The sequence below is a fragment of the Nipponia nippon genome, unplaced genomic scaffold, assembly GCF_047370975.1.
Source record: "Nipponia nippon isolate SJK-2023a ecotype South Korea unplaced genomic scaffold, ASM4737097v1 scaffold_2, whole genome shotgun sequence".
Lineage (NCBI taxonomy): Eukaryota > Metazoa > Chordata > Aves > Pelecaniformes > Threskiornithidae > Nipponia > Nipponia nippon.
In genome coordinates this window covers 32,932,375-32,959,519 of record NW_028262336.1, presented here as the reverse complement: position 1 = coordinate 32,959,519, position 27,145 = coordinate 32,932,375, and the positions used below count along the sequence as shown (strand labels likewise).

The 27,145-nt window shown below is 41.7% G+C and overlaps 1 protein-coding gene across 5 annotated transcripts in view; it reads left to right on the top strand.

Annotated features, from left to right (window-relative positions):
* ERG (ETS transcription factor ERG) overlaps positions 1-27,145 on the top strand; it is a 148,390-nt gene that overhangs the window by 21,321 nt on the left and 99,924 nt on the right. For 3 of the 5 annotated variants that reach the window (XM_087758697.1, XM_087758693.1, XM_087758692.1), the window contains exon 2: positions 18,217-18,308. The exons of the other annotated variants lie outside the window; for them this stretch is intronic. In XM_087758697.1, the coding sequence (XP_087614823.1) occupies positions 18,270-18,308 (39 nt within the window). In that variant the 5' untranslated portion in view covers positions 18,217-18,269. The remainder of the gene's footprint in view (positions 1-18,216; positions 18,309-27,145) is intronic. 5 annotated transcript variants of the gene reach the window in all.

Sequence of the window (27,145 nt, the reverse complement as noted above, 5' to 3'; positions counted from 1 at the left end):
ATGAAGGTGATGCATCAAGACATGCAGGTGATGGTGATAGAGATGAAGAATATTGTACCTAAAGTGCAAAATGCAATGACAATATAAAAAAATTCTCGAAAAAAATTTTGTTTTGGGTTAAAATCATAGAACAACCTGAATACATGCCTGTCTGTAGGCAACTTTGAGGCAACTTTGACTTTTCTTTCAAAAGGTCTGCACGGGCATAGTTGGCTTTCCACCCCATTTTAATGAGAGAGGGAAGTTCCTCAAGACAGCGTCTGCTGTTGTTACTTTATTCTAAAAGGTATAGGAAGGAGGAGACTGGCAGAAAGTAGGATGTTTTGTTATCTTCCTTTATCTTCTGAAATGAGAACTGGCCAATGTGTTATTTTGCTTTTCCTTTGCCATTATTTCTTCTTCTTTCCTGTGGAAAGCAACATTTTCTTTTAAGAAACAAGTTGCCTCCTTACTTGCTTCTATGTTCCTTCATACATGTTATGTTCTTCTCCTTTAATTGCCTTTCACCTGATGACTGTGTTAGAGGCAGCCTGTATCCTGAGGTCATGTTAGTTGAGCAGGGAATCTACCTATGAAATTACTCCTGGAATGAGTTTTCCCAGTGATTACGGAAAATAACTATGTACTGTGGGTGTACTGTTTACCTGTTAATTTGTATAAGTGCATGCAGGAAGAGCATGCTGGCTGGGTGGGTCGTCATCAGTGTTAGCTTCCAGCAAGCTTGTAACTGGTACCCAAGGTGTTGTTTTAAATCTGTAGTCCTAAATGAGTTGAGATTCAGTTACACATTACACATCACAGTATCACATTTTTCCATAGTTGCGATGAGAGGAGGGAGCATTTATACAGGCAGGAAAATCTCTGTAAGGAGTTCTTGTTCCTAAGCCCAAATTATTATTTCTAAATCCCTTTCATTTGTTTCACAGACTTCTACAACATTGGGTGGATGTTCACAATTATGTTTTAAAACATTTAGGATAATATTTTTTTCTTCTGTACACTTATTTAGCACTGCTGTGAATCTGACCATTGGAAGTGTTGTCCCCGAGCTGTTCCTGTTTCATCCTTAGAAGTTCACAAATTTGATTCCCTTACTGGTCCATGGAAATGCATTTTCCAGGGCTCTCTGAACACCCAGGCCTCAGTTCAAATCTCTGCTGTGGTTTAAGTAGAGTGCGGATGTAAAACGGGATCTCTCCTGTTTGGCATATGAGGATATTATAGCATTAAAGGGTGCTGTCGGATCGGTCTCCCTCCATCCCCTCTGTAGGAGTGGGTCCATTTTTAAGTAAAACATTTAGTCATAGAGTGAAAAAGACCATAGCCCTGTGGCTGAAACACGTGGAAGTATGGCACATCCGTGCTAGTTTCTGCTACAGCAAATGTCTAATTATTTATGTAAAACGTAACATTGCCAAAAAGAACAGTTAGAAGCTACCGTGCCATGGGGGCAGGGGGAGGTACACAAAGCTGGGGAGAGGAGCCATGGCTTTTCTTAGTTCCTACAATATCTGTTGGAAGCAGGACTGTTCTGGAAACTTTGTTCAAATCTTCTAATAGGGGTAGCTGAAAGCTGCATTTTTTTTTCACTGAAAAAAATTCCATGAAGTCATCATCACTAAATTCAAAAAAGAAGTGTCTTGCTTGGAGTAGTTCCCATCAAGAAATAAAAATATCAGCAGTATTCCTGTCACCAATACCACATTGTGCTGTTCTCTGCTCTGCAGGGTTTCAACACGCTCTGCTTATGGCTCCATCTTGCTTGATTTTGATTTCGGAGGATGGGAATATGCTTGTATTTTTAGGTAAATATCTTTCATTGGATTGTCCTGCCTTAAAGCCAGTTCTTTTAGGACTCTATAGGAGTGATCCCACAGCTTTCAATGGAAGATTTGCTGTTTATCCCCATGTAAGGGGGTTTCAGTTAAGTCAATGGAAACTAAGTTGCAGAACAGTTGCAGCTCCCAAGAAACTTTTATGTTGAGAACAGTGCCCATTTCCAGCCCCAGCGTGAGTAACAGAAGGCATCAATTAAATTCATTTTACTTATTTAGATGCAAGTTCATGTGCAGACCCTTCTTCTAGTTAATAGCTAAACAAAAGTATGACTGAGAGGAAAAAGTATACTTCGTAGCTAGACATTAAATATTTATCTCCTTAAGTGGCACTTCATGTTTTCCTTATATTCTGTGGCAAGAATTCCACAGAGAAAAAAAAATTTCTAGATTAGGGAGAGAAGCTGCCCAAATGTAGTTATGAAAATGCTTGAGCCAAGCTGGGGATTTGGTTACTGTTTTAAAATTCTTTTTTCCCCCCATCTAGTAACTCTGATCCTGGCAGAGATGTGGGGTTTTGTTGCAGATGGTTGTTATACTGAAAGGACTGTATACTTACAATATGCTCCATAAGCTATTAAATGCTGTAAAAGCCTGGCTGACTTTATAGTTTGCATCCTGCCATTAGAGTTCCCTCTGAAGTCTGTTAGAGAGATATAATTCCACTCTAATTAAAGCTATTCCCCTTTTCCAAATGTGAAACTGGCCTAATTAATGACTAATTGTTTCACAAATATAAAGTAGACCTAATTGTTCCTTACTGCTTGACTACAGTGCACTGCTTACTCCCAGCTGTTTTGTCTCCATTAAACTTCATCAGGACTCCAATCTGTAGCCAGTGGAAAAGGGAAGGTATTTGGAGCATGTTATTTTTCCATTGATGGTGAAAATGGTCTCCCTGAGATGGTAGTATGTGGGTCCCCAGCTGCCCTACAGACCTCAGAAGTGGGATGAAAATTTTAAAATTGTTGTACTTTGTGCGCTTCTGAAAACACCAGTTCTTGTCTCCTCCTGCCTTTCTGCAAGGAGAGTAGGAGGAGGATGTTGGGGCCAGCTACTTGAGGCAAGATGGGATTAATGTTATAGGATCTGTGGTGTTGTGACATTGTCTGGGAGAAATCCTGAGTCATTTTGAAGTCGTCTGGCACTCAAAACATTTTGTTACAGCAAGTTCATGTGTACCACTGAGTCCTTATGAAATACATACTTCTGTATGCCATAAAGGAAGAACATCATACCCATTGCTAATACCATCCTAGTTAACTTTCCCCACCATGCACATCCTTCTAAGGCAAAGGAATTTGATTTTTTTTTTTTTTTTGTTTCCTCATCTCAGAGTGCTCTCTCTTCCACTGCTGTATTTGTGTATTAGTGTGGGTCAGATCTGAAGCCCACTGATATGAGTGGGAGCTGAACAGGATCTGGGCCTTCGATCTTTGTAGTTCATATCTGAGACCGAGTCAGTTAGCTGCTGAAGGCCTTCCTCTGCGAAGTATGAGCTGCTTGAAAGTGAAGCACACAGATAATATACAATCAGTCCTGCAAACACTCTAGAAGTAAACTTCCAAGTTGCTGTGTTTAAAGTCATGGCATACTGCAACTGCAAGCATCAAAGACAGTGGAAGTGACAATACTGATTTGTTTCTTTTTCATCCCAACTATATTTCATTAGCAGGTTGCGCAAAGATGGGTCAAAGCTTGGGGTGGAAAGGATAATGATTTACTTTTTTAGTTCTATTGAAAAAGCAGAGTCATTGCTGTATGGATCTAGTATTTGACATTTATACACACCTGGCACATAAAAAACTGGAAGAAATTGGATCTGCATTTAAAGGAAATATTTTGCATCACTCAGTTAAATTCTTTGAACTTGAGCTTGCTTTTTTTTGTTTTAGGAGTACATTTGTTTAAGGAAATGCAAGACTGATGTTAGAGTAAACATAAATCTTAATCTACATGCTAATATGTCTAAAAAAGATCTTTAATACTGACACATATGAATTTTTCTAATGGTTAATAACTTTAGAGAACACAAAATGAACTTTTAGAACCACACCAGGGCTTTGAATACTTACTGAAGCTATGATAATGTGTTATTTGTGACATGGCAAACCAGTGGTTTGGAGAACTGATGAGGCTACAACAGCCACATGTCTATTCTTTTTACTTCACTGGTGGATGCCAAAAAGGTGTTTTAACATGTATGAGATGTATGAGATACCTACAATGCCTATTTGGCCCTCATAAACAAAGCATATCCTGATTCACTATTTTAAGGGTTCATATGCTCTTGAAATAATGCCTTCATTTGTAAAACTACATGCAGCTACAGACGCACCCATGGAGATGGACACTAAAACTCTCTTTGTTAGCTGAACTGAGTTGCATTAGTACCTGACTGTTGTAGCAAGTCAATGTACCGTTGAGCAAGAGAGCAAAATCATTAATAAAAAAGGTCCAAAGTTTGCAGAATAGACAAAAAATATTATTGCGGTCTTCAGCTGCCTAATGGGAAGGTAGCAAGACAGAGCTACACTCTTCTCAGAGGTGTGCAGCAAAAGTCCAAGGGATTACAGCTGCAAGTTGCAACAGTGGGAATTGTGACTAGAAATAAGGAAAAAAATTCGCTGTAAGAGTGCCCACACTGGAGGAGGTGGCCAGAGCAGTAGTGTAATTCTGGCCTGGGAGATACTCTGAGCTTGACTGGACAAGGTCCTGAGCAAGCTGCTGTAATTGGTCCTGCTTTGGGCAGAGGTCGGGCCACATGACCCCACAGGTCCCATCCAACTGCAATTGTTCTGTGGTTCTTCTGCTCCAGAGCTCAAGTGTGTTACACCACGTGAACATGGAGGTGCTGCAGGGAGCATGTGGTAGTCAGGAGGTGTTGCTAAGTGCATACAGCATCTTCTCTAGCATGAGGTGGGATTTCTTTCTGTGCTGTAGGAGGTGGAGACAGAATTGGTGCTGTTTGATATCTTGTGCATTTGTGGTATCTTGTGGGGAATTTCCATTAGTAAGAAGCAGAAAGGGTTTCTTGAGGGGCAAATGAAGAAGATACAAGTAGAGCTAAAAGTTGACCTACATTGTAAGTAAGTTCATGTCAAACAGAAAGCAGTTTAAAGGCTCACAGTTCAACACCACAGTTGTTTTGGTAGACCACTGCCATCTAGATTGGGTCTCCTTTGCTAGATCTCCGTGCTGGGCCTGGAGTTCACCATACAGGAGACCCCAGGCCAGCGTTGTGTTTGGAGTCCCTCCATGCCACCTCCATTGACAGCATCTCTGCAGTTGACACAAAAGCCATATGCTCAAATTACCATCAGTACTGTTGACTCTGGTTGAAATTGGTCAGAATCAGTACAGAAGAATCAGCAGCGTTTTGGATGAAAAAATGTTGGGAAGGGTTGAATAATTCGTGAATGAAACATCCGTCAGCTCTCGCTGAGCATAGGAATGGGAGCAAGACCTGGAAATGAAGAAGATTTTAGGCATAAACAGTGCAAAAAAACGTGAGCAGTTCCTAGGTGTAGTGGGAGCTGGGGAAATGTGCAGCACGGTGGTGAGGGCAGGGGTAAAAAAGAAGGGGAATTATTTGTTGCCTTAAAACATACTGATGGGTCTTGCTTAAGGTTGCATCTTTGGGGAAGAGTAGCTGAAATCCAAACAAATGTGTAGAGGTATATAAAAATTTATTCTAAAATTGAACTCTCCAATCAGATTTTGAACCACCATAAGATCTCAAAATTGTTACGTGTTTATGTCTCATCATTTTTTAGCAGGAGAATTTGAGATGGGATCTGTTGCTTTGGAGGGAGAGAACAAAGAAAAAAACTTCATTATAAAGATATTGGAAGAACCTTTTTTTGAGAGCTACACAATTTCAGGTTAGGTCTGTTGTGACAAGGTATCCTATGTATGGCTGAACCGAAAGAAAGGGTGGACAGCCAGCCTGGGGTGCAGGCAATATGTGTTAAATTCCTGTGACAAAATGCTAAGGCAGCAGCCCTCAAATACCATCCAGAACGTACCAGTTTCATAGGGACAAGGCGTTATTTGGGCTTCCCTTGCTAGAGAGACATTCTGAATTATTCCTATCTCTACAGTTGCCATGTATTTCTGCCAGTTCTGGGAATTAGCTATTTTCTGCAACAGCATTCTCCATTAGAAGAGTTGCTGCTTCCTTCCAGGCACAAACCCCTTCAGAAGTGGATGAAACACATGTGTATGCCCATGTAGTGGTTGGAGTCTGATCCTGCATGGCTGAAATCTGTGATAGTTTTGCTGTTTACTTTAATGTAAATAGGATTGGGCCCTATGCTAGTTATGTGCTTTTGTGAACTGTCATGATGGAAGGCACAGCAATAAATGTAGTAAGATAATAAACTTTGGCCGTATTTCTATAGCAATGTATAAGCCCATCTGTATGCCGTATGTCAATAAAAACAACTAATTACAGAATAACTAAATATAAAGGGCCCCACTGCTTAAGAAAACCCTCCTGTATCCCATTCCCAAACTTCCTATTACCTCTACAGAAAGTCTGGATGATAAGCTGTATTTGTTCCATTAGGACCATAAGCCATATTTGTTCCATTAAGTCCTGATTTTGAATTAATGCTAAGCAAGAAGATAATTCCAGCCTTATACTTGCAAAGGCCTATTCATGTCTTCATACATTAAAGCTATTCCCGTTTGCTTTGGGGGAGCTACTTTGTAAGTGCAGAGGTGATTGCATCTGTAACTCTGTGCCACACCGGAGCCTTCCAAAGTTCTGCTGGAAAAGCACATGGGGTGAGCGAAACCTGCCTTAACCCTGCACTTTTTGCCCACTGTGCAATCAGGTTCGGTGAGCTGAATGCATTCCTCTTCACTCTGTTTTTAAATAGTGTATGAGGTGGAATACAAACATTTCCCTTGCAATGTAGAGAAATAAACATACTAGGAGTTTTCAGTTGAGCTTAACAAGTGTCTTTTCCACGTGAAATTTGTTTCTTCATATTTCTAAGTCAACTTGCATCTTTGCTTAGCACAGGTTCAATAATGCGCTGTAAATTTTATGCTGCAGCTTTACACTCGCTATTAGGAAATACATTTAGATCCGCAAAATATTATTTTTCAACCACTTAACTTTAGACTTTACAGTTTCACAAGTGACAGGTCCGTGTTTCATCTAGTAAACTACTGGAAAATCCAGATGCTGAAAAAATGAGCCTAAAATTATACATTCAGTCACTATTAGCTATTTATAGACATTCTTCAAATGCATTTGAAATAAAAATGAAAACAAAGCTGTGAAGGTCACAAATCAAAGCATTATTGAAGATGACTTACGTCCTTCTAAGGTACTTTCTTACTAAGGATATGTTGTATTTCTATTTTTATAATGCATTAACATTTTTTACTGATAAAGGGAGATTCAAGTTGCAATGGAAGTGCCAGTCTTTCTGGTATGTACTTTTGAAGCACTTTTTGCAGTGCAAGTCCAGGCTTAATGGAAGTCACTTTATTTCTTAAATACCTCATGTTTATACAGCTGTTCAATTTTTTGTTTTGTTATTTTTTTTCCTTTCCAACATCTGAAATGGAAGTGCCACAAGTAAAAAGAGAAATTAAACCAATAGAAATAAAAGATTTTATGCCAAGGACATACAAGAGGAGTAAAAAGCATTTAGTAACAGAAAAGAAAATTGGTCTAAAGAACTTGAAAGGCTCTGCTTAGTTCTGTAGTCAAATGATCATTTCCACTGGAAGCTGGCTTAATCTACTAATATGATGAAGAAGGATCACCACATATATTTACACTTTGTCTTAAGAATACTTTAAGGAAAAAATGGTGTTGCCAGTCACGTTGGTTGGGTTAATGTTGTTCCCCATGAAGCCCCTTTACCATCCTTAGGGTGGAGTTTCAAAACAGCAGAAATCCTGCAGGGGATTGTGAAGGGTCATCCACGCTTCTCCATCACCCTCTGTATTGTGTTTTGCTTGTGCCTTCAGGGAGGACTTACCCATAAGTTGACCCCCCCGTCTTTTGCTGATGCAGGGGATGCCCATACATGGCTGTAGAAGGGGAGCAGACACCATGAATGTCTTTGAAAACAAAGCTGTGCTGGAGAAATGTGCTTCAGACACCTCGGCTGACTATTCGGTCACGTGTTGTTTCACTTTCAGTGAGTGTCCACGGCTAGGTCAGACCTCCTTCTGGAAAGTTTCCACGCAAAGAACCATTTTTCACACTCCCTGGAACACATTAGGTCCGCAAACTTAGTTGCTTGGATGTGCCCAAATCTCTGTAGGCACTTTCTCTGACGTAGGGATTGTCTGTATGCTTCAGTGAGTGGCTATGGGATGTAGTTTACATGCACGCGCTCTGCTCTTGATTTAACTTGCTTCAGAAAAGTTCTTGTTGAGCCCAATTTAGGGCTTAGTACGATCTTTGCTCTCCCTCCAGGCCCAGCACTCCCCAGGGGGACTTGTCAGGGGAGGTGCATCTGCTGCTCCCACCCATGAAGGAGGCAACTGAGTGAATTCAGCACAGGGAGCCCTGCCAAGAGGTGCCAGAGCAGAAGAAATGGCTTGGTAGGTGATCGTGGCTGGGGTGTACAGGTAGAGGCTAGGCAATTGCAACTGTTTCCTCCCAGTGATGCTCTGAGACAGTTCCTCAGGACACAGAGCTGCCTCTCCTGTTTGCATCACCCTGGACCAACAAGAGTGAGTCCATGCACACAGGAAAAAAACAATAAAATGATATTGCTCATTAAAACAATGGTTTTCCTCATTAGAACAAGAAGCATCCCCCAGAAACCTCAGGGGGGAGAAAAGGGAGGACAACTTTCCAGTGCAGATTACTGAAACATTTGTTGCATCCCTGAAGTGAGTGCTTGCATGCAACAGATTCGGTGCCAGTACATTCTGTTCCTGAACAGCATATATGTTTCTTGAATTCGACAAACGAGGAAATTTATTGAAAGCAGAGAGAATGTTAACTATTTTTTATTTCTCGCTCATATATTTCTCAGCTAATGACATTACACTTTCAGTTCTCCCATAAATCTAATTCTAGATTCTTCAGATTTTAGATATTGTTTTTAACTGTAACAATTTAGGGCTTTTCTAGGTTTGGCAGAACTGTGTGGATAATCTGCAGTAAATAATGTACTAGTCTAGTGTACTCAGTAATTGTTGGAAATGCATGGTGTATGTAATTTCTGATTATGCAAATTTAATCAAGTAGTCATCCGTGAAAAGTCTGTGAAGTGTTCACACAATTATTTATGACTTTTAAAAAATACTACTGTTTTTTGCTTATTACATATACGCCATCAGTTGGTACTAGATGCTTAAATATGGTTGAAAATATGAATGTATTACCCAAATGGTGCGTGTGGTGCAAAACTTAAATTGATTCTTGCCTAGTACTTTCCGTGGGCTTATTAGAAACAGATCTCTTGTGAACAAAATTAAAAATAGAGGCATAGGTATCTGACAGCTAGAGGGCAGCTAGAGCATCTAGTCTAATCTCCTGTACATCATCTGTCCTTTAGCTTCACACAGCTACCTCTGACTTGGAAAATTCAGGTGCCAGAACTGAGTGCGGAATGCCAGCATCAGCTAATCCACAAATCTTTCTCAAACAAAAGGCCTTAAAGTCCAAGAGGCACTAGCCAAGGAAGGCTTGAAGGAGCTGATAACACCCACCACAGGAGGCTGATATGTAATTTGTGATTATTGAATTGGATCTTGTTGTTTCACTTCCGAAAACACTCTCGTTTGCTTTTATCTTTCAACAAGAGATATTAGTTTTCCTTAGCTTGTGACTTCAGCCTCAAAATAATTTCTTATTAATTCTTTTGATAACAGTGAGTGTATCTTTCCACAGATGTAATTTTAAGTGGACCATCGGTTACAATGTTTGAAACAGGCTTGGGCTTTAACAGTGGAATGAATGCAAATTAGATACTACAATTTGTCACTATATATCTCTCCTGATGTCATCCTGCTTTTGTACAATACTCTGTTTTTCTTCGGAAAGTCATATTTCTGTAGAGCACTGAGGTCCGTAATTATGATCTGCAGACCGAAATTACGCGGTGGTTACTTCATGGTCGCGTGTCTTGCTCTTGTGGAGCTGACTGGCAGACACCTTCAGCTAAGCATGGAGTTGACTTTGAATAGTTAAACACAGAAACCCAACAGGACAGCTGTAGCATGAAACAGAAAGGCAGCAAGTAGGAATTTGACTTGATTTGGGAACTTTTCTCGTGACCTCTGTGGTTTTCCACTTGGAGAGCACAAAGTCTTAAATTCATTCGTTACTCTCCCCTTGGTATCCCATGCATGTGTATAAGTATCCTGTAACAGGATAAGCATCAGGGAGTAATCATTATCAAACACCCATGCGTGGTATTAAGATAGACAGTCAAAACCTAGAGCTATGGAAAGTGGTTGATGTAGTTAAATGTGTCAGACGTGACTCAAAAGTCTCCTTCCTTTCCGAAGATATTACTTCATTCATGTTAACCGCATTTGTAAGTGGCCTGGACTGAAGAGAGAGTGTTTGGGGAATTCCAAACTCTTTTATATGCAGTTGGGAGTTTTCAGGAATAGCTGCTCTGCATTCCACATTGATATATAATCCTCATTATGGCTTTGAATAAGAACATGGTAATTCATCAAAAAAATAAATAAAACGAGTTATTGGTCAGAGGCATACTATATAGGGAGTACTAATAAAAACAAATATTTTTGGCCGTAGTCTAAAGTTCCTACTGTAAATGAGCTAATTTAAGGCTGTATCCTCCTCTGAGATCATGGGCTGGAACGTGAGATAAGCAGTAGCTGCACAGATACATTTGGGTGGTAACATAGAAATGTGCCTTCTCCACCGGCTCCACGTTCAGAGGGGAGGAGAGGGGGAACATTTGCTGTCTTCTCCCTGTAGGTGGATTGACCCCTCCAAGAAGGGGAGCACTCTTTGTCCGTTAGGAGTTTAACTCCTTGTACTAACAATTCATGTTCTACCTCCTTGAAAATGTATGCAGATCAGCTTCGTATCCCATAAGAAAATGTGTCTTCCATCTTCAGTTTCAATGAACTCCAGGAGACACAGACAGAGACATAGACAGCATAGACATGTCTTCAGATTGATGCATCCATTTGCCCCCACAGATGTTAAGGACCTGGAGTATTGCTGTTAGTACAGAGCTAACTGTAATCCCTGGCCATCTGTGCCTTCGCAAACAGGTGGTGACACATGGCTTATTCTTCAGTTACTGACTTGCTTACGGTCAAGTTGTGGTTTCACGGTCAACTTAAACCACACCAAGCCCACGTCTGCTGCCAACAGGGGCAGGTCTTACCTACCCACCATCCCGAGCCGGTACATGCCCCCTCCTGCCATGCGTTATCCTGGGCACTCCGGGGGCACCACGACCTGCTGCATCAGGGAACTGGTGCTGCTGAAGGGGAGTCCCATCAGAAAGGGACTGTCAGAACCAGCACTCTGATCTGATTGACAGAAATAGTGTTAACATTGTGTGAGGGAGAGAACTTGTGAGCCAGTCATAAAACCAAACCATCAGGAGGCTTTTCAGGGAAAGGGCTGGGTGGGTAAGTTTTCTGTCTTTCCAGAAAAAAAAAAGGGAAAAAAAATTTTTTTTTTAACATCTTTAGGTGTTTCTTGAAAGTGAAAAATCTTTTAGTTTTTAGCTGCCAGAATTGAAACCCATCAAGCAAACAGCCCCACTCAGCTTTTGTTTTTCCCACTTATTTTTTTAAACAAATAATGCCATATTATTAAAAAAAAACAAACTATCAAAGAGATGTAATTGGAAAATTATCAATGAGTTATTCTTCTATTTAAATTTCTCCCAAAGAACTTACCATTTATTTTATGTTCTCATAAGTACAGAAGTGTACTAGATTCACAGGTTAGGAACCTTTCCTAGCCCAGATCTATTAATCCTAATTCACTACTGTGACAATCAATGCCACTTAGCATTGCTTCACTCCTGCAGCTAAGCTCATCAGACAGTGCACAACACATCCACTGTGTTCTGTCCTGCAAAGGCAGGATGAGTACCAAAAGTTTTTATTGAGAATGGAAGGTTGTAGAAATTTGATTGACACATCTTTTCCTATTTTGGTTTTCTGGTCCTTTACTGTTGTTTTATTCATGGTATCCACCTGCAATCATGAAGTCTTACCCTAACAGCAAATACGCCCTGACTGCAGATGAATTGCCTTGGCAGTAGCATTTCTTGAGTGTAGCAGGATCTTTCCTCAAGGTTTTATTGTTGAGGCTGTTAAAATGCAGAGAGGTTACAATAAAAGAAGCGGAAAAAAAACAACCAACTGAAGTGGTTATACCCAACCACAAGCAAAACATAAAAGCTTTAAGCCCGTGTCATGCATTTCTGCTATGTAATAGCTTAGTGTCAATATTGGTCCTGGACTGGAAGAGTTGGATTTCACAGTCTGCTCATCGGAGCCCTGGTTTACAAATGCTGAGTTGTAAACATTCCTTTGGCTTCAGTTCTGGGCCTTTCTTCACTAGATACTGCTGGGTTTTGCTCTTTGAGCCATTTCCCCCCAGAAATAGAGCTCTGTGATGCAGAGTGGGCCATGGTCTGCCCCAGCCCCCAGGAGGGCTCCCCTCAGGTTCTCAGCAAACCTCGGGAGCAAGCAGGAGCTGAATCCGACTACTCACCTGGCTCTGGACTACCTTCTTCTAAACCTGGAAGTATTAAAGAAGGGGGGGGGCATAAGCTTGCGGTACCATGCTGTGTGAGAAGCTTACTGTTTCGTTTCTAAGTTTAGCAGTTTCCAAATTGCATGCTTGTAGCAATCTTCTGCTCCTGAGTTTTGCACACATCAACTAAGATGGAGTGGGTGAATTTCTGGCCTGCCTCAGACAGTGGCGAAAGCCCAGTTTATTTCAGTGGATGAGGATTTCCCTTCTTCTCTCCTTAGTCCTGTTAAAGGACTTGATTTAATAATTTTATTTCAACAAAGCCCTATGATATGAATATAGCAGCAGCAGCACTAGCGGAATGATTGCACGGTGGTTTTCAGTTAGTGGTCTTTGCAGTTCCTCAGATCTGTAGACTACTTCTAAACTGCAGCAAGCCTAAATTTGGCTTAAATTTGCTATACAAGTGCTCTGGCCATAACTGGAACGATTGTAGGTGTCCACAAATCACAGAAAGGCTGAAAACCCTATGTAGGGCATTCATCTACCAAAGAAGGGCATCTCTAAGTTACAGCAGCAGGAGCTTACACTGTTTCTACACGCCACTGAGAGCAGGTTTATAGTCCTCCTGCCTTTTGAATATCCCAACCTTTCTCTCTTTTACACACTATCTCACCAGTGCTGGTAGGACCCAGATGCACAGAAGAAGATTTCCTGAAAAAACAAACCAGAAATGGGTAGAGCTGCACAACTCAAAAGTTCTCCAACAGCTGAAAACCATCAGTTCTTATAAAATACGTGACAAGTCCAGTTGCATGAGTGTGAGGGGGTCTGAAAGTCCTGCTGGCACCCACTTGAGATAGTCTGCATAACTGCTCAGGGATTCACCTCCTGTGAGTAATGGTAAACATCCCAAAGTTATGATGGTAGAAATTCGGTGCAATGCCAGTCTGTATTATTCATCGTACCGGAGTTTGTGACTGTCTGTGTGTGCAAACCTCCAGTGCTGTGTGCCATTCATAGCTTTTCATGTTGTCTGACGTTCACATAGTTGTAAAATGCAGGCTCTTATCATCTCAGGAGCAGTGATACAGGGCTCTTTGGAGAGAGACACTGTCCTCCAGGCAGAGCTTTGGCACTGCTCTCTCCCATGCAGCCTGTACTTGGGTAACCCTTTAATATCATCCTTGCTTTCACTGCACCAGGAATCTGGCCCAGCAATCCTGGCATCATGTTTGTTGTTGATTAAGCAGCCCTTCATTACCCGGTATTGGATATGCACTGTGGCTGGATTTTGAATATTATTCCCTTTGCAGATAAGTACTTTGGGCCACATTCATCCCCAGCAGAACAGCAGCGCAGACCATGTTTCTTTATTTGCTGCAGCCAAGCTCTGCTCCGTGTGCACGTCGCTTTGCCGAGAGTTTGGCCCAGAGTCTTTTTCTGTCAGTTTTGCTGACTGCCCGGTCATGCTCTCTCACAGTGCTTTAGTGCAGGGTGTCAGCCACATCGGGAGGAACGTGCTGGTTTTTTAGATGAGCATAACATGCCAAATTATGGAAAATGGACTTATGTTCCTGTCTGCAAGGTAACATGAGTGTGAAAATGTACAAGAGAGGGGTGTGTACTGCCCCCCATAGAGAGGGGACATTCAGTCTCAGTATTTTTGACAGTATATGTGTACATTAAAATGTCTAATCCTTTTGATATGACTATAAAAAGGAAAAACAATGTAATCACATCTGGTGAACTCTAGAGCTGTACATAATTCTGCGACCCTTTGATGTATTTACATAACTCCAAAAATGCGGGTTGCATGCACGCGTGCACAGAAAGGCAACAGACTCCGTAGCTTCTCTCTCTCCTCCTGCATGGGGTAGCACAGTCATACCCAAGTCTGGCTGGTTTCATACAATGACATGGTTTTATCTTGATATTTTAATCTGTCCTGAATGTCAGAGGGGAGTTTGCGTCTCCCATCTCATGAGCGATATTGCTACTTTTCACTATTGCTTTTTTTCTTCTACAATGCTTTGGATGTGTCAGGGGGATGGAAACCAGTACCAAAAGCCAGACCCTGTTGTGAGTATTTAATGCTGCCCACAGCCTGATGCCAGCTATCTTTTCTTGGGGACATGGGCAGGGCATGTGAGCCTGGTCTGTTGTCCCAGCAGTCTCCTGCCTGTCCTCTGGTGCCTTCTCTCCCAGGGCCCTTGGGGCATGCTCAGAACATGCTCTGTCCCCCATATATAACTAAAATACAGCTCCTTTTCATTTGGTGGGTCCGCGTTGGTTGTGGGGTGGCACTCCACTGAGAAGCCATTGCTTTCCCATCCATGCTGCGCTGCAGCCCTACGGCAGCTCTGTAGTTCTGGTTGGACAACCAGACGTGCATAGTCCCACTGGTTACACTGATGATGAATGATTATTTGTTTCATGTGGCGGGAAGGCTTCCTGTTATGCGACAGGACCTTTTTCCATTTCAATCGTGTGATTGACTTGCGTCTGGCCATGTGCCAGCAGAAGCTGCAGGGTCTGTCCCTTGGGTGCTGCCAGGACTGCTGCCGTCTCTCCGCTCTCTGATGCCCTGCGAGGTGGGGTGCCACGGGGACCTGTACCTGTAAAGCAGGATTAACGAAAGCTAGTCTTGATCCAGGATGCTGGGAACTATAAGAAAACCTGTTCCGTGGGTATGAACATATCCTTCCAGAGTTAAACCCTAAATCAGGAAGGCACTTAAGCAGGCACTTAACTTTCAGTTTGTGTTATGATTTCCTTGTTTTGGTTTCCTGAAAAAAGATGTCTCCCTAAACCAGGCTTTAGTTAATTGTGGCTCTTACATTAGAGCCATGCTAGCCAGGGGATGCAAGGCAAAATCTACAGCCACATGCAGACCCTGTGACAGACTGTCAAGCACAAACATGACCAGCATGAAATTTGGGGTGGGGGTGGAGGAGGTTCTGCCAATAAATACCATCTGGTTCAGCAACTTAGTACCAGATGTCTGGAAGCTTCCAATTCCAGCCAGTAAAGGTGGAGCTGAAATAATTAAAATTATATTTCTGTTTGGAAAAAGCAAAGAAAACTGTCACAGCTTTTTAAACAATGATTTCCAGAAGTAAAAAGACAAAAGTCATGCCTTTTGCAAACTAGGACATGTCCCACTTTAGAGTAGCTCTAAATGAATATCCAGGTGAGAAAGAAGAATAAACTGCCAAAGGTTGAGTTTAAAGCAGAATTCCCCCTTTTAGGATCATCACTACACAGCAGTACAGGGGAAAAGTCAAATGGCCAGAGCAGTTGCATATGCATCTTTCCAACTCATATTGGCTAAAATGTGCTTGTCTTTGATTCCCATACCATGTGGTGTAGAGTTGGCAACTGGTGTGCAAATGTTCTCCGTCATTTTCTCTTCTATAAAGAATCCATCTTCTTGGGGGAAAGATGTGATATGAAAGGGCCTGGCATAGTTCAGACAACTTCTCCTAAACCCCAATAGCTTCAAGCAACTCTAAGCTCTGAAAGAAAGTCTGTTTTCCACTCCAGAATGACACGGGGCATTTCTGGAATGGAGTCGACACCTCTGAGCTCAACACGTGCTTCCTAAGCACAAAATCCTGCTTTTGTTGAGCAAACCACCCAGGTGGTGAGAGCTCAGGAGAGGCAGAAATCCCTGCAGCGCTGTCAGGCCTGTCCAGCTCAGTGGGTCTCTGAGCTGTAGCAGGCTGGGCGAGCTGGGGTCCTGCATGCTCCGCCTCCACCGCAGTGCAAGGTGGCACGCAGTCAGTCCTGGGCAGGGGACAGGCTCCAGGGCAGGGAACAAGCAGCATTTCTGGGGGACAAAGAGGGGGGCAGGTACCCAGCTCTGTAAGGAGTGTTGGAGCCCCTTCTCTTTGTCTAGATGTTATTGGAATTTTTTTCCCAAATTGTATCTAAACTCAATTCTCTTCTGAAACCTGGGTTAACCAAGTAAAATACATGGGTAGGGAGGAGAGACACAGTGCATACTTACACACTGAGCAAAGACGTTAGAGAGACAGATATAAACACTAGTGCAGCACAAGTCTCCTCTTTCCTGGGTAGGCTTCTTTGCTGGGGGTGAGGTACCGTTATGGCAACACAGTGATGAAAGTGTGCAAACTGTGAAAGCATGATCTAACACTGGGTTCAAAATACTTTTCTGTTCTGTTTAAATGAAATTTAGTAGTTTCCAGATCCTGTGTATGATGTTTCAAAAGCTTAAAATACAAATCCCATAAATCCAGTTAATAACGTGGCGGGTGTGGATTTACTAGGGAAGGGAGGAAGGGAACTGAAAGGCATGTCAGTGCTGTTAGTGTTTCTATATGACTTAAATCTGAATGACATCACTGTTGAAAGTTTGCTTTTACCAAAACAAGTGTCTGTTGCTTTTGAAGATATTTAAGTTTAAACCCATGACATTGGTATCCCATTTGATCATCCACAGATAGCTGAGGAAAGTGTACAAAATGGGAATTTGGCTTGTTTTGAGGTTTCTCTAATAGCCCATCAAATTAAGTACATCATTTTCATGGATTTGAAGAGAGACAAAGCTGGCTTCTTTAAGTAGTAAGGGCGAAATGTACCAAGATCTAAATGGTTATACCTTTAATTGCACTGTGTAGTACCACAGTTTATAAATGGCTCCCTTTTACATCATCAGGACTGCTTCTGGGGCAAGCTGCAACTCAGTATTAGTCAGTCTATCAACATTTCTCCTGATTAAATATGTAAAAGCTATCTGCAATTTGATTTGCAAGTTAGTGTAGGTGTGAGAGCAGATAATGAAACAAAAAACGCTGATGCTGAGGAACAAGATTTTTTTTTTTCTGATAGTGCCTTGCTGCTTTAAAAGATGAAAGAAGTTCAAGGTCATGGGCAAAAGAAAACCTCTTGGGTGAGAAATGGGAATTTCCAGGCTTTTAGGCAGAATGGAGAAAAAGCCAGATTACTTTGAATGACGTTCACATTCCTACATTTTTCCACATTTTTTCTTGTTTCCTGACTTATCGTTACCAATTTATTATCAGTTATTTGATGTTCTAGTTACTGAGCAGTACTCTACATTATTTACATTATATATTGTTATTATTTTAAATTGTTTTAATGGTCCCCCACCCGCTGCACATGCACACAAACGCACCTGGCTTCCTCCAACCCCTCTGTACTTTATAACCGGACATGGATAAGGGATCCCAGAAGATCCATGCTCTGAAGAGCTGTTAATTGAGTGGCTGGACAAGATTTGCAGCTATTGTAAATGGGCACAACTTCAGTGAAATGAAACTTATTTATATCAGCTCCAGATCTGTCCCAATCCTGCTATATGTTTGTAAATTGGGAAGAAGGGATTATGGAAATCCCTGATATCTCAGGTGAATAATGGGGCTGTGCAGGGCAGAGCACATCCCAGAGATCTTATTTCGGGAAAATCGTCCATTGCAGATAAAGACCAATTTTCCATGAGAATTTCAGGGCTCACTGTTTTCTTCTGTATGAAATATATCCTAAACAGACTGTATGGAAACAGAAATGTCTTAGAGCTTCAACTGTACTCATTCTCGAGGAAGTCTGGGGAAGGAAAGATTCTTATCAGTCTATAAAAAGATGAGAGATTTCTACTGAAAATAAACTTTTAAAATATAATCATATGACTTTTGTTTCTTTGGTTAGACAGCTGCCTTGGGATCTGAGCTCCTGGTAAACACGTTGGCTTGTTAAAGGACATGATTCAGACTGTCCCAGATCCAGCAGCTCACATCAAGGTTAGTTTCCTGTTTATTGTGAGTCCTCAGATGTTTTGAGAGTCATAAAATTAAAGAATATGTATACATACTGCAGGTTTTCTTGCATGTTTATAAATTGTGCTACTGCACAACGCTGGCTCTTTTATTCCTCAATATTTATGTGCTATTGTCTGAATCAGTCCTGCAGTCTTTGTTGCTGACACCTGTACTGATGTGCTCTGAAGTATGTAGGTATTTTGAGGATAACTTTTTCTAAGATTAAAACCCCTTGATTGTCCTTTAATATTTGGTATGCTTGATAAAATGCACCTACTTGAAAAATACTGAATTCATATGTCCCCAGTTCTGCTGCATGAAAGCCAGTGGCAAACATTAAGTTCAGCTGGAGAAGGAAAATGATCATAGTGCAAAAATTCAAAGCCAAAGAAGCGTCCCTTTGAAAAGATTCAGTGCATAGTTTAATGTAAGGCATAGGACTGTAGACACTGAACTGTGCTATTGCCTTAAAAACAGCATATTTTTGCTACATTTCGGAAGGTGTTGTACTGTTTTTACTGTATTGTTATTATTATTATTACTATTACTATTGTTACCGTGGTTTTCTTATCCTTCTTCACTGAAGACTAGGAACCTGCTAGACCTAGCAGTTACTGATGACGTGTTGCTAAGAACAAGACGTTTTAGGGTATTGCACATAAACAGCAGCATCTAAGCTTCACAAACTGACTGGTTTGGGGGATACTCTATTTCTGCCTCACTATTTCATCATCTAGAGGTTTTGTTTGGAAATGGTTTCCTGACTGCTTCTAGAGAAGAACAGTAATTATCTTTTGCAAAATAAAAAGACACTCGTATAGCAGTGTCTTAGGTTGGAAAAGCCATCTGATCCTCATATACAAACAATATGGTGAAACTGCTTGCTTCTCATTCACATGGATTTTGCCATCTGAAAATACTGCTGGTGTAATAAGATTGCTGTAATTGAATAAATAGATCAGCCATGCTAAGCAGGCTGTAAGTGAAAAGTTTTCTTTTATTCTTTCTGACTGCCTTTCTGTCTGTCTTTCTGTCTTTCCTTGAAGTTACATTTTCTACAACTTCCATGAAGTTTCTTCTCAGTCAACTGCTATCTACGAGTCAGTGGGTCTCTATAGAAAAGCTTCATTTTACAACTTATTTTTAGCTGAATAAAAATGAATATTATTTTAAACAACTCACTTTTCCTGTAAAAAGGCAGTGAATGAAAGAAGCTCTCTATATACCTCCCTACAGTATTTTTGGATTGTGTTTAGATACTAGGATGACTGGAAGTAGTGTGAGAGCTTGTCCCTTCCCTCTTTCCAAGTTTTCCAAAACCCAGCACTTTCGCAGTCTTCTGGTCCTCAGATGTTTTTATGGAAAGAGCAGAAAAACACCTCCCCCATAAGCAGTTTCGCCTCAACATGTCTCATCACCTGGATTTCAACCAGTAAGACTTCAAAAAATTGAAGAGGATTTAGTACCTCTTCATGCTGTCTAACTGTCCGCAGCGCCAGAAATAACATTAAGAAGAACTCAGTTTCATGCTTTCTGCCAAAACTGGTATCTGAAGTAGGTTTTTTTTAACCATGGGAGTTAGAAGAGTTTGAGAGGGCAAGGCTGGGTATGCATGCATCTTATTACAGCAAGTAAAAGAGAGCTGCATAAAAATCTCTGTAATAATGTGTTCAGGGCAAGTTGTAGGATCCTATTTTCAGCAGAACAGCATGCAGAAGTTGCTGTTACATTGGAAAAGGGTGTGAGGAAGACAATTTAATACTGTGTTTGGGATAGAAAAGCTAGCCAACTAGACATCAAATCCTTCACATTTTTGTTTATGTCATTAGGGTCTGCTTTGGTCTAAACACATTCTTCAGAAAGCTGCCAGGGATGCTCTGGTCATTTAGACTTTAAAAGTGGAGGTAACTACATTCTTAAAAATAAGCCATGAGAAAGTATAGAGCATGGGAAGTGGGAAAGACTACTTGGTGTGATGGGCTTTTATATCTCTCATTGCTGTGGTGAGGTAGAAGGGACAAGTTGGGTTCATTACAGTCATCCTTGATATGGTTTTGTTTAATTAGCTGTACTCCGTCAGTTGGTCACATGGTATTGTTTCTTTTATTTTCTTGAATAGGCAGACACAGCCTCATTCATGCACATTTACAGCTGTAGCTTTGAAGATCACTTTCTAGGGAGTGTCTGAATTACACAGTCTCCCACAGCATTCTCCTGGAGAAGCTGGCTGCTCATGGCTTGGATGAGTGCACTCTACGCTGGGTTAAAAACTGGCTGGCTGGATGAGCCCAGAGAGTGGTGGTGAATGGAGTCAAATCCAGTTGGTGGCCAGTCACGAGTGGTGTTCCCCAGGGCTCAGTACTGGGGCCGGTCCTGTTCAACATCTTCATTGATGATCTGGATGAGCGGATTGAGTGCACCCTCAGTAAGTTTGCAGATGACACCAAGTTGGGTGGAAGTGTCGATCTGCTGGAGGGTAGGAAGGCCCTGCAGAGGGACCTGGACAGGCTGGATCGTTGGGCCGGGGCCAACTGTATGAGGTTCAACAACGCTAAGTGCCAGGTCCTGCACTTGGGTTACAACCACCCCATGCAACGCTACAGGCTGGGGGAGGAGTGGCTGGAGAGCTGCCTGGCTGAAAAGGACCTGGGGGTGTTGGTTGACAGCTGCCTGAACATGAGCCAGCAGTGTGCTCAGGTGGCCAAGAGGGCCAATGACATCCTGGCCTGTATCAAGAATAGTGTGGCCAGCAGGACCAGGGAGGTGATAGTGCCCCTGTACTCGGCCTTGGTGAGGCCGCACCTCGAGTACTGTGTTCAGTTTTGGGACCCTCACTACAAGAAGGACATTGAGGTGCTGGAGCGTGTCCAAAGAAGGTCAACGAAGTTGGTGAAGGGTCTGGAGCACAAGTCTTATGAGGAGCGGCTGAGGGAACTGGGGTTGTTTAGTCTGGAGAAGAGGAGGCTGAGGGGAGACCTTATTGCTCTACTGAAACTACCTGAAGGAGGTTGTAGCGAGGTGGGGGTCAGTCTCTTCTCCCTAGTAACGAGTGATAGGACGAGAGGAAACGGCCTCAAGCTGCGCCAGGGGAGGTTTATGTTAGACATTAGGAAAAACTTCTTCACCAAAAGGGTGGTCAAGCATTGGAACAGGCTACCCAGGGAAGTGGTTGAGTCTCCATCCCTGGAGGTATTTAAAGAACGGATAGATGTGGTGCTCGAGGACATGGTATAGATGGACTTGGCAGTGCTAGCTTAATGGTTGGACTCGATGATCTTAAGGGTCTTTTCCAACCTTGACGATTCTATGATTCTATGATTCTATTAAGATTTGACAGATTTTACGATTTAAGTTTTCTGCCTGAACATGTGCAGAAAATTAATGGGAAAGATAAATGAATATGGCAATATGAATACTCAGAGACATCTTTTTTGCAGAAAGGGTGATTTCATTTGCATTACGTGAGTTCTTATGTGTGCTATTTTAAAATCTGCCTTTGCCACTACCAGGAGAAAAAGTAACCAGCCTCGCAGCTCTTGTGCTCCATTTCAGAATGAGAAATGGTAAGAGCTTGATTCTAGCACTCAGGCATATCCTGTCCAATTTTGGGAATGTTTTGAAAGTCTTAATGTGTATGTCCTCATTTTGTTTGGGCAGCTTCATTCCATAGCTACTAAAGATTAAGGTTTACATTTTTCAGGTTGAATGAAGCATCCATAATTGATACAGTGAACCTGTGTTCCTGTTGCTCCCAAATGTGTAGTTTCACCTGAGTCACAGCCTTGTGTTTTGCCCAAGCATAAAGGAAAGAAACATTTGATGTGGACAAGAAAAAGGATGTGTATGTTCGAACTTTTAGTTCCAGTTCAGCAAAATATGGGGAATTTTGACGCTGATCTTCAAGCAGTTCCACACATGTTTAGTGCCTGTGAGAGGGCTGAAATAAGTAAGGATACTCACATCAATAAAGTTGAGTATGCCCCCGATGGTTTGTGGGATCAGCACCCTAGTTTGATAACCTTTGCTACTGCTAAAGGCTTAAAATAGTACCATTAGTTTTGATTAATGGCAAACTGTTAAGAAAATAAGTGTTTATTTGATTTAAAGCAAGACAAATGATTTCTTGCTATCCTGTATCCCTAATTAAAATGAAGACATTGTTTTTGGACAGTCATTTGGGCAGTTTTTGATAGTTGAAAGGGCTTGGGTATAAGGTGCTGATGTTTATACCAAGGTTTGTGTATTCCCTCACTCTTCCAGAATAGGTTTTCTCTAATAAGTCTGCACTTTGGAGAGGAGTTTGTAGACAGGATTCTGCAACCAGCTCTGTCCTCACCTCTCACCCTGCCCATGCCACTGAAAAGGGCTGTCATTTTAATTGGGAGCTATAATTTTTTTAATGTTACGCATACTATTAAGGAAGATTTTTGTCTTTGGTCTCAGGGGAACAAGGTCCTTTTATCACCAATAGAAGTTTTCAAACACAGCAAAGGTGGATCTCTTATTCTATGTACACTAAGGGTCACTTCTAGAAAAATGCACCATTTTTGCTGTCTTTCCAAATGGGGTGTTGCATGAAAGTGCTCAATACAGTTTTCACCAGGAAGCTGAGCCTTTGCTTGTCAGTCTGAACTAGTTTGCTTTGGGTAGTTCATCATTTGGAAGCTACATAAGGATCTAGCTGCTTAGTTGGTATTAAATAAAACATCTCCACAAGAGTTATATCTCAACAAACTCAAAAGAAAGGTTAGAGGTGTTTTCAAGAAGTCAGTGGCTAGGTTGTGTCTTTGTATGGACAAGAGCAGTTGTCATTTACACACATTTTTTTAATGTGATTATTTTTCCCCCTATTATTCATTAAACTCTTGTTCTTACAACACTAGTCACAGAAACACTGTGCAAATGCTACCTGAGTTTTGCATGTTTTGTTTTTAATGATGTATGCTTTGTGTATACCGGCCATTCAATAAAACTTTTATTTTTTTAAGGGTTAAATTCTGCTTTCAGCGCCTCATTTGCAAAGATCAAATGCTTGTTTGGCTTTAGTTAGCTTGTGCCATCACTGTGAGGGGAGTTTGTGGAACCAATTCTCAGGAAAAAATAACTTACAACTGTTCCTTTGTCTCTCACTGGGAGAGGAATCGTCCAGAGTATGGCTTGTAGGTAAAGAAATTACTGCATTTATCAGGAATGGAGTCTAACCTGGGGTAAATGGGTATAGTTTTCATTGAATCAAGGCTGATTTATGCTGGTGGAAGATTTGGTCCGTGCATATTTAGATGGTCCAATTTTTCTGTTCCTTGGTGATTTTGAGATCTGGGATGACTGAAGAGACAGGTGAATAGCAGCAGCTGAACAGAGGTGCTTGTGGATTGCCGCCTTTTGTCTTGTAGAAGTTGAAAAACAGGGACACTTCATGTCCCAGATAGCTTAATAAAAGAGGACATTTTTTATAAAAAATTCTTAAAGAGCATCAAAAACTTTGAGCCAAATTCAGCTGGTCTGTATCAATACAACCTCATTTGTTCTGTGGATGTAACTAGAGGTTGTTGCCTCTGAATCTATCAAATTGAGGTTACCAAATCTGAAAACTTTACCTAATATTACAATGCAGGAAAACCTGGTTTCTCAGAAGAAATGAAAAAATTACTCCATAGCTGTTTCTGAAAATTACTCCTGAATTTAACACTTATGTGCCTGGGCTATGAATTAGGTGGCACATATACATTTCCAGCCACAGCATCCCATATTGTCATTGGAAGTATTACAAAACCTGATCCCAGAGCTCCTTTGTTGGCCAAAGAATATGTTGGGTTTCAAATTGTGGCAGTGTGGAGATGCTGCTGGATGTACCTAATCCGTTGTGTTACAGTTAAATTGGATTTTTTTTAACTGGTATTATTCATTAAGGAGCATATTCTGGGTCTGATATAATCTGTTGTTTTTCCTGGAATTGTAGAGTCTCTAAATAGGATCTGAGACTTTGTTATGCTGGGAGTTTTGTATGCACAATGCAGTCTTTTGCCTGAATAGGCAAGGGGGACAAGAAGGGAAGAAGGACAGAATTACTATTATCCTTCAGGATAAGGAGGATAAAGCCAGACTTTTCCTCCTACCTCTTTTTGGGGTCTTGACTAAGCTAGGAGCCTAGTCTTTGTGGATTCTTTGCATTGCTAAAGCACTTCTTTCATTGCTTATAAAATTATATTTGGGCAGCTCAGCTAAGAGTGAGAGCATGGAAATCTGAGCCAAAGATACAAAGAGCTTTGCCCAAAGTCACATGTGAAGTAAGCTAATGGCAGACACATTGCAGCCTGGTTGAGTAGCAGCGATCCATATGGAGTATGTAATACTACTGTGTCACAGTATGTCACCACTGGAGTCAATTTGATAACATACTGCCATCCCCTCCAGAAAATATGGAATAACTGCTCCTGATAGTTGTTGGCTAATGAGCCAAACCTCCCACAGGTATGAATCAGTGATGACCCCATGGATGTATTGCCTGCAATGGCCTCTAGCTGTGAGACAGTGCCCTTAGTCCCAGCGCACAGAGGTGAACGAGCTACTGTGGGTTATCTGGACTGCAAACTTGCTGTCTGACAGCTGCTCTGGGATAACTGCTGCATGCAGGCACTCATCTCGTGGATTACAAATGTCCCTCAGTGACAGATGTGAAAAAGCGTCGGTATCAGCAGTCCCCAAAGCTGAGTAGCTGTAAGTCCCATCCCCTTTGCTTACCCCTCACTGTGTACTTCATTCATTATTCTGGCAAAACTTTAAAAGCTCTTCCCCTGCTTTTGTACTGACAGGATAACACCACTGTTTCAATTTCACTATGCTTCTTACTAATTGTGCTAACTGGATCACAGTTGCTAAACCTTGTATGAACAACAGCCATGGTTTACTCTGGGTTCTTATAAAATAAAGGAACTGAGTTTATTGTGAATGCGGGTGACACTCCTCTCCACCAGCGCTCATTCACTGAGCCCCCAAACTGCTGGGCTTAAAATCTGGTGAGTTATTTCCATCCTCTGTCAGCATATATCAGTTACTTGTGATAATGCCAGAATCACTACTGTATTTGAACGCTAGAATCTCCTTATATGCAGAAATTGTGATTTACTTCTCAGAAGAAGTTTAGAATTCTGGATTGTAACCAAATGATAGCCATAGAGTTTACATGAATAAATTATTCTTTTTTCTTTTTTTTTCTTTTCTCTTGAACTCTACCTCTTCTCTCTGACTGAACAAATACCTCCTTGCTAAAAGAAAAGAGAGATAATGGCTTCTGTGTACTATAATTGATGAACTTTCAGCAATTCAGAGCAAATTCAAGATTGCTTCCAACAGCCAGATGGAAAACAGTGTTAATGACATGTTCAAAGAAAAGTATGTTATTTTGATAGGGGATGGTCTAGAGACTTTAATCTCTATTGTTCTGGGGACTAATGGCATGGATAATTCCTTAAATGAGGCCATTTTTAAACAAAAATTATCTCTTTCATAAGCAGGAAAGAGCAAACTAAAGAGTACCAAATGCATTTTCAATGCTCTGGCTGATATATATGCTTTACACTAACCCTTTGTTTTGTGGAGTCAGATGTGTTCAAATCTCCTTTCTGCAGTCTGCCAGACAGTTAAAAGTCTGGACATTTCTACTGCTGATGGGTAGAAATCATAAAATGGATAGTCATGGAAACTAGAGCTAGGGTGGCAAGATGAGGGTGGGGAGAAGTTACAAGAAGAAGTTGGGAAGGGGACTGGGACAAGGACAAAAAGGTTTTGGGGACACTGGGAAAAAAGGTTCCTCCCCTTCCTCTTCCTCCCTTCTAGAGCCTGGAGTGGGACAGAGGGCTCCCAAATCGCAGGCTTGTTTTGCTGCCTGTAAATCTCTCTCAAGCCCACTGCCACTGTGTCTCCTTCTTCTTAAGTCCTGGCCATCCTGGGAGATGGGGCCAGCAACTCCACTGGCCAAAGTGTCCGTGCTGTGTTTCATGCCTCTGAGGCCGTGCCTTTTGCATGTGGCTGCAGTGAGAGCACTGAAGGGAAGGGGTGCAATAAAGACTGCCTGGGGGGCTCAACCAGCATGGTGCTTGGGTAGCCTTGGGACTCCGAAAGGCTGTAACGACAGTCTCCTCCTTCCTTGACAGGTGGTTACGGAAACCACCTGCCCAGGACTATCCTTGCACAAATATAGGGTGCATATGCTAAAGATGTGCAGAGTTTATCTCCCATTGAGTCAGAGATTACTGTTTAATGTATACTGGATTTGCATTTTGCCTTGATCTAGCCACAAATATCTCAAGCAATGGGCCATCTTTAACCTTTCTTGAGAGATTATTCCCCATGACTCATTATTGTGAAGCATTTCCTCATATTCAGCCACCATGCTCCCCTCTTTGACTAGCCTTTGTATATCTGCTCTGTACAGATCCAAACTCCCTAATTTCACACTGCTTTTGCTCCTTCTCGCCTTCTTAAAGAGGGAGATTTATAGGGAGAACTCAGGGGAGGTTGCCAAGCATCCCACAGCCTGTCCGCATTAGTTCTGGTCACAGTCCATTTCAGGTGATGGGGGCCAGGCCAGGCGGCCTTCCCCTTCTCACCACTGCAGCTGCATCCAGCCCTGCTTTCAGCTATACTTGTTGCTTGGTCATGAATCACCACGTTGTTATCCTTCTGGTAACACCTCCTAGAGCTGGAAGGCATACTCCAAGGGTTGTTGCTCCTGCAGCCCACAGACAGGGCAAGATGCTTCCCTTGGGCTTGGTGATGCGTTTCCTCTGCACGTGATGCTCAAAAGTTAATCTCTTCTC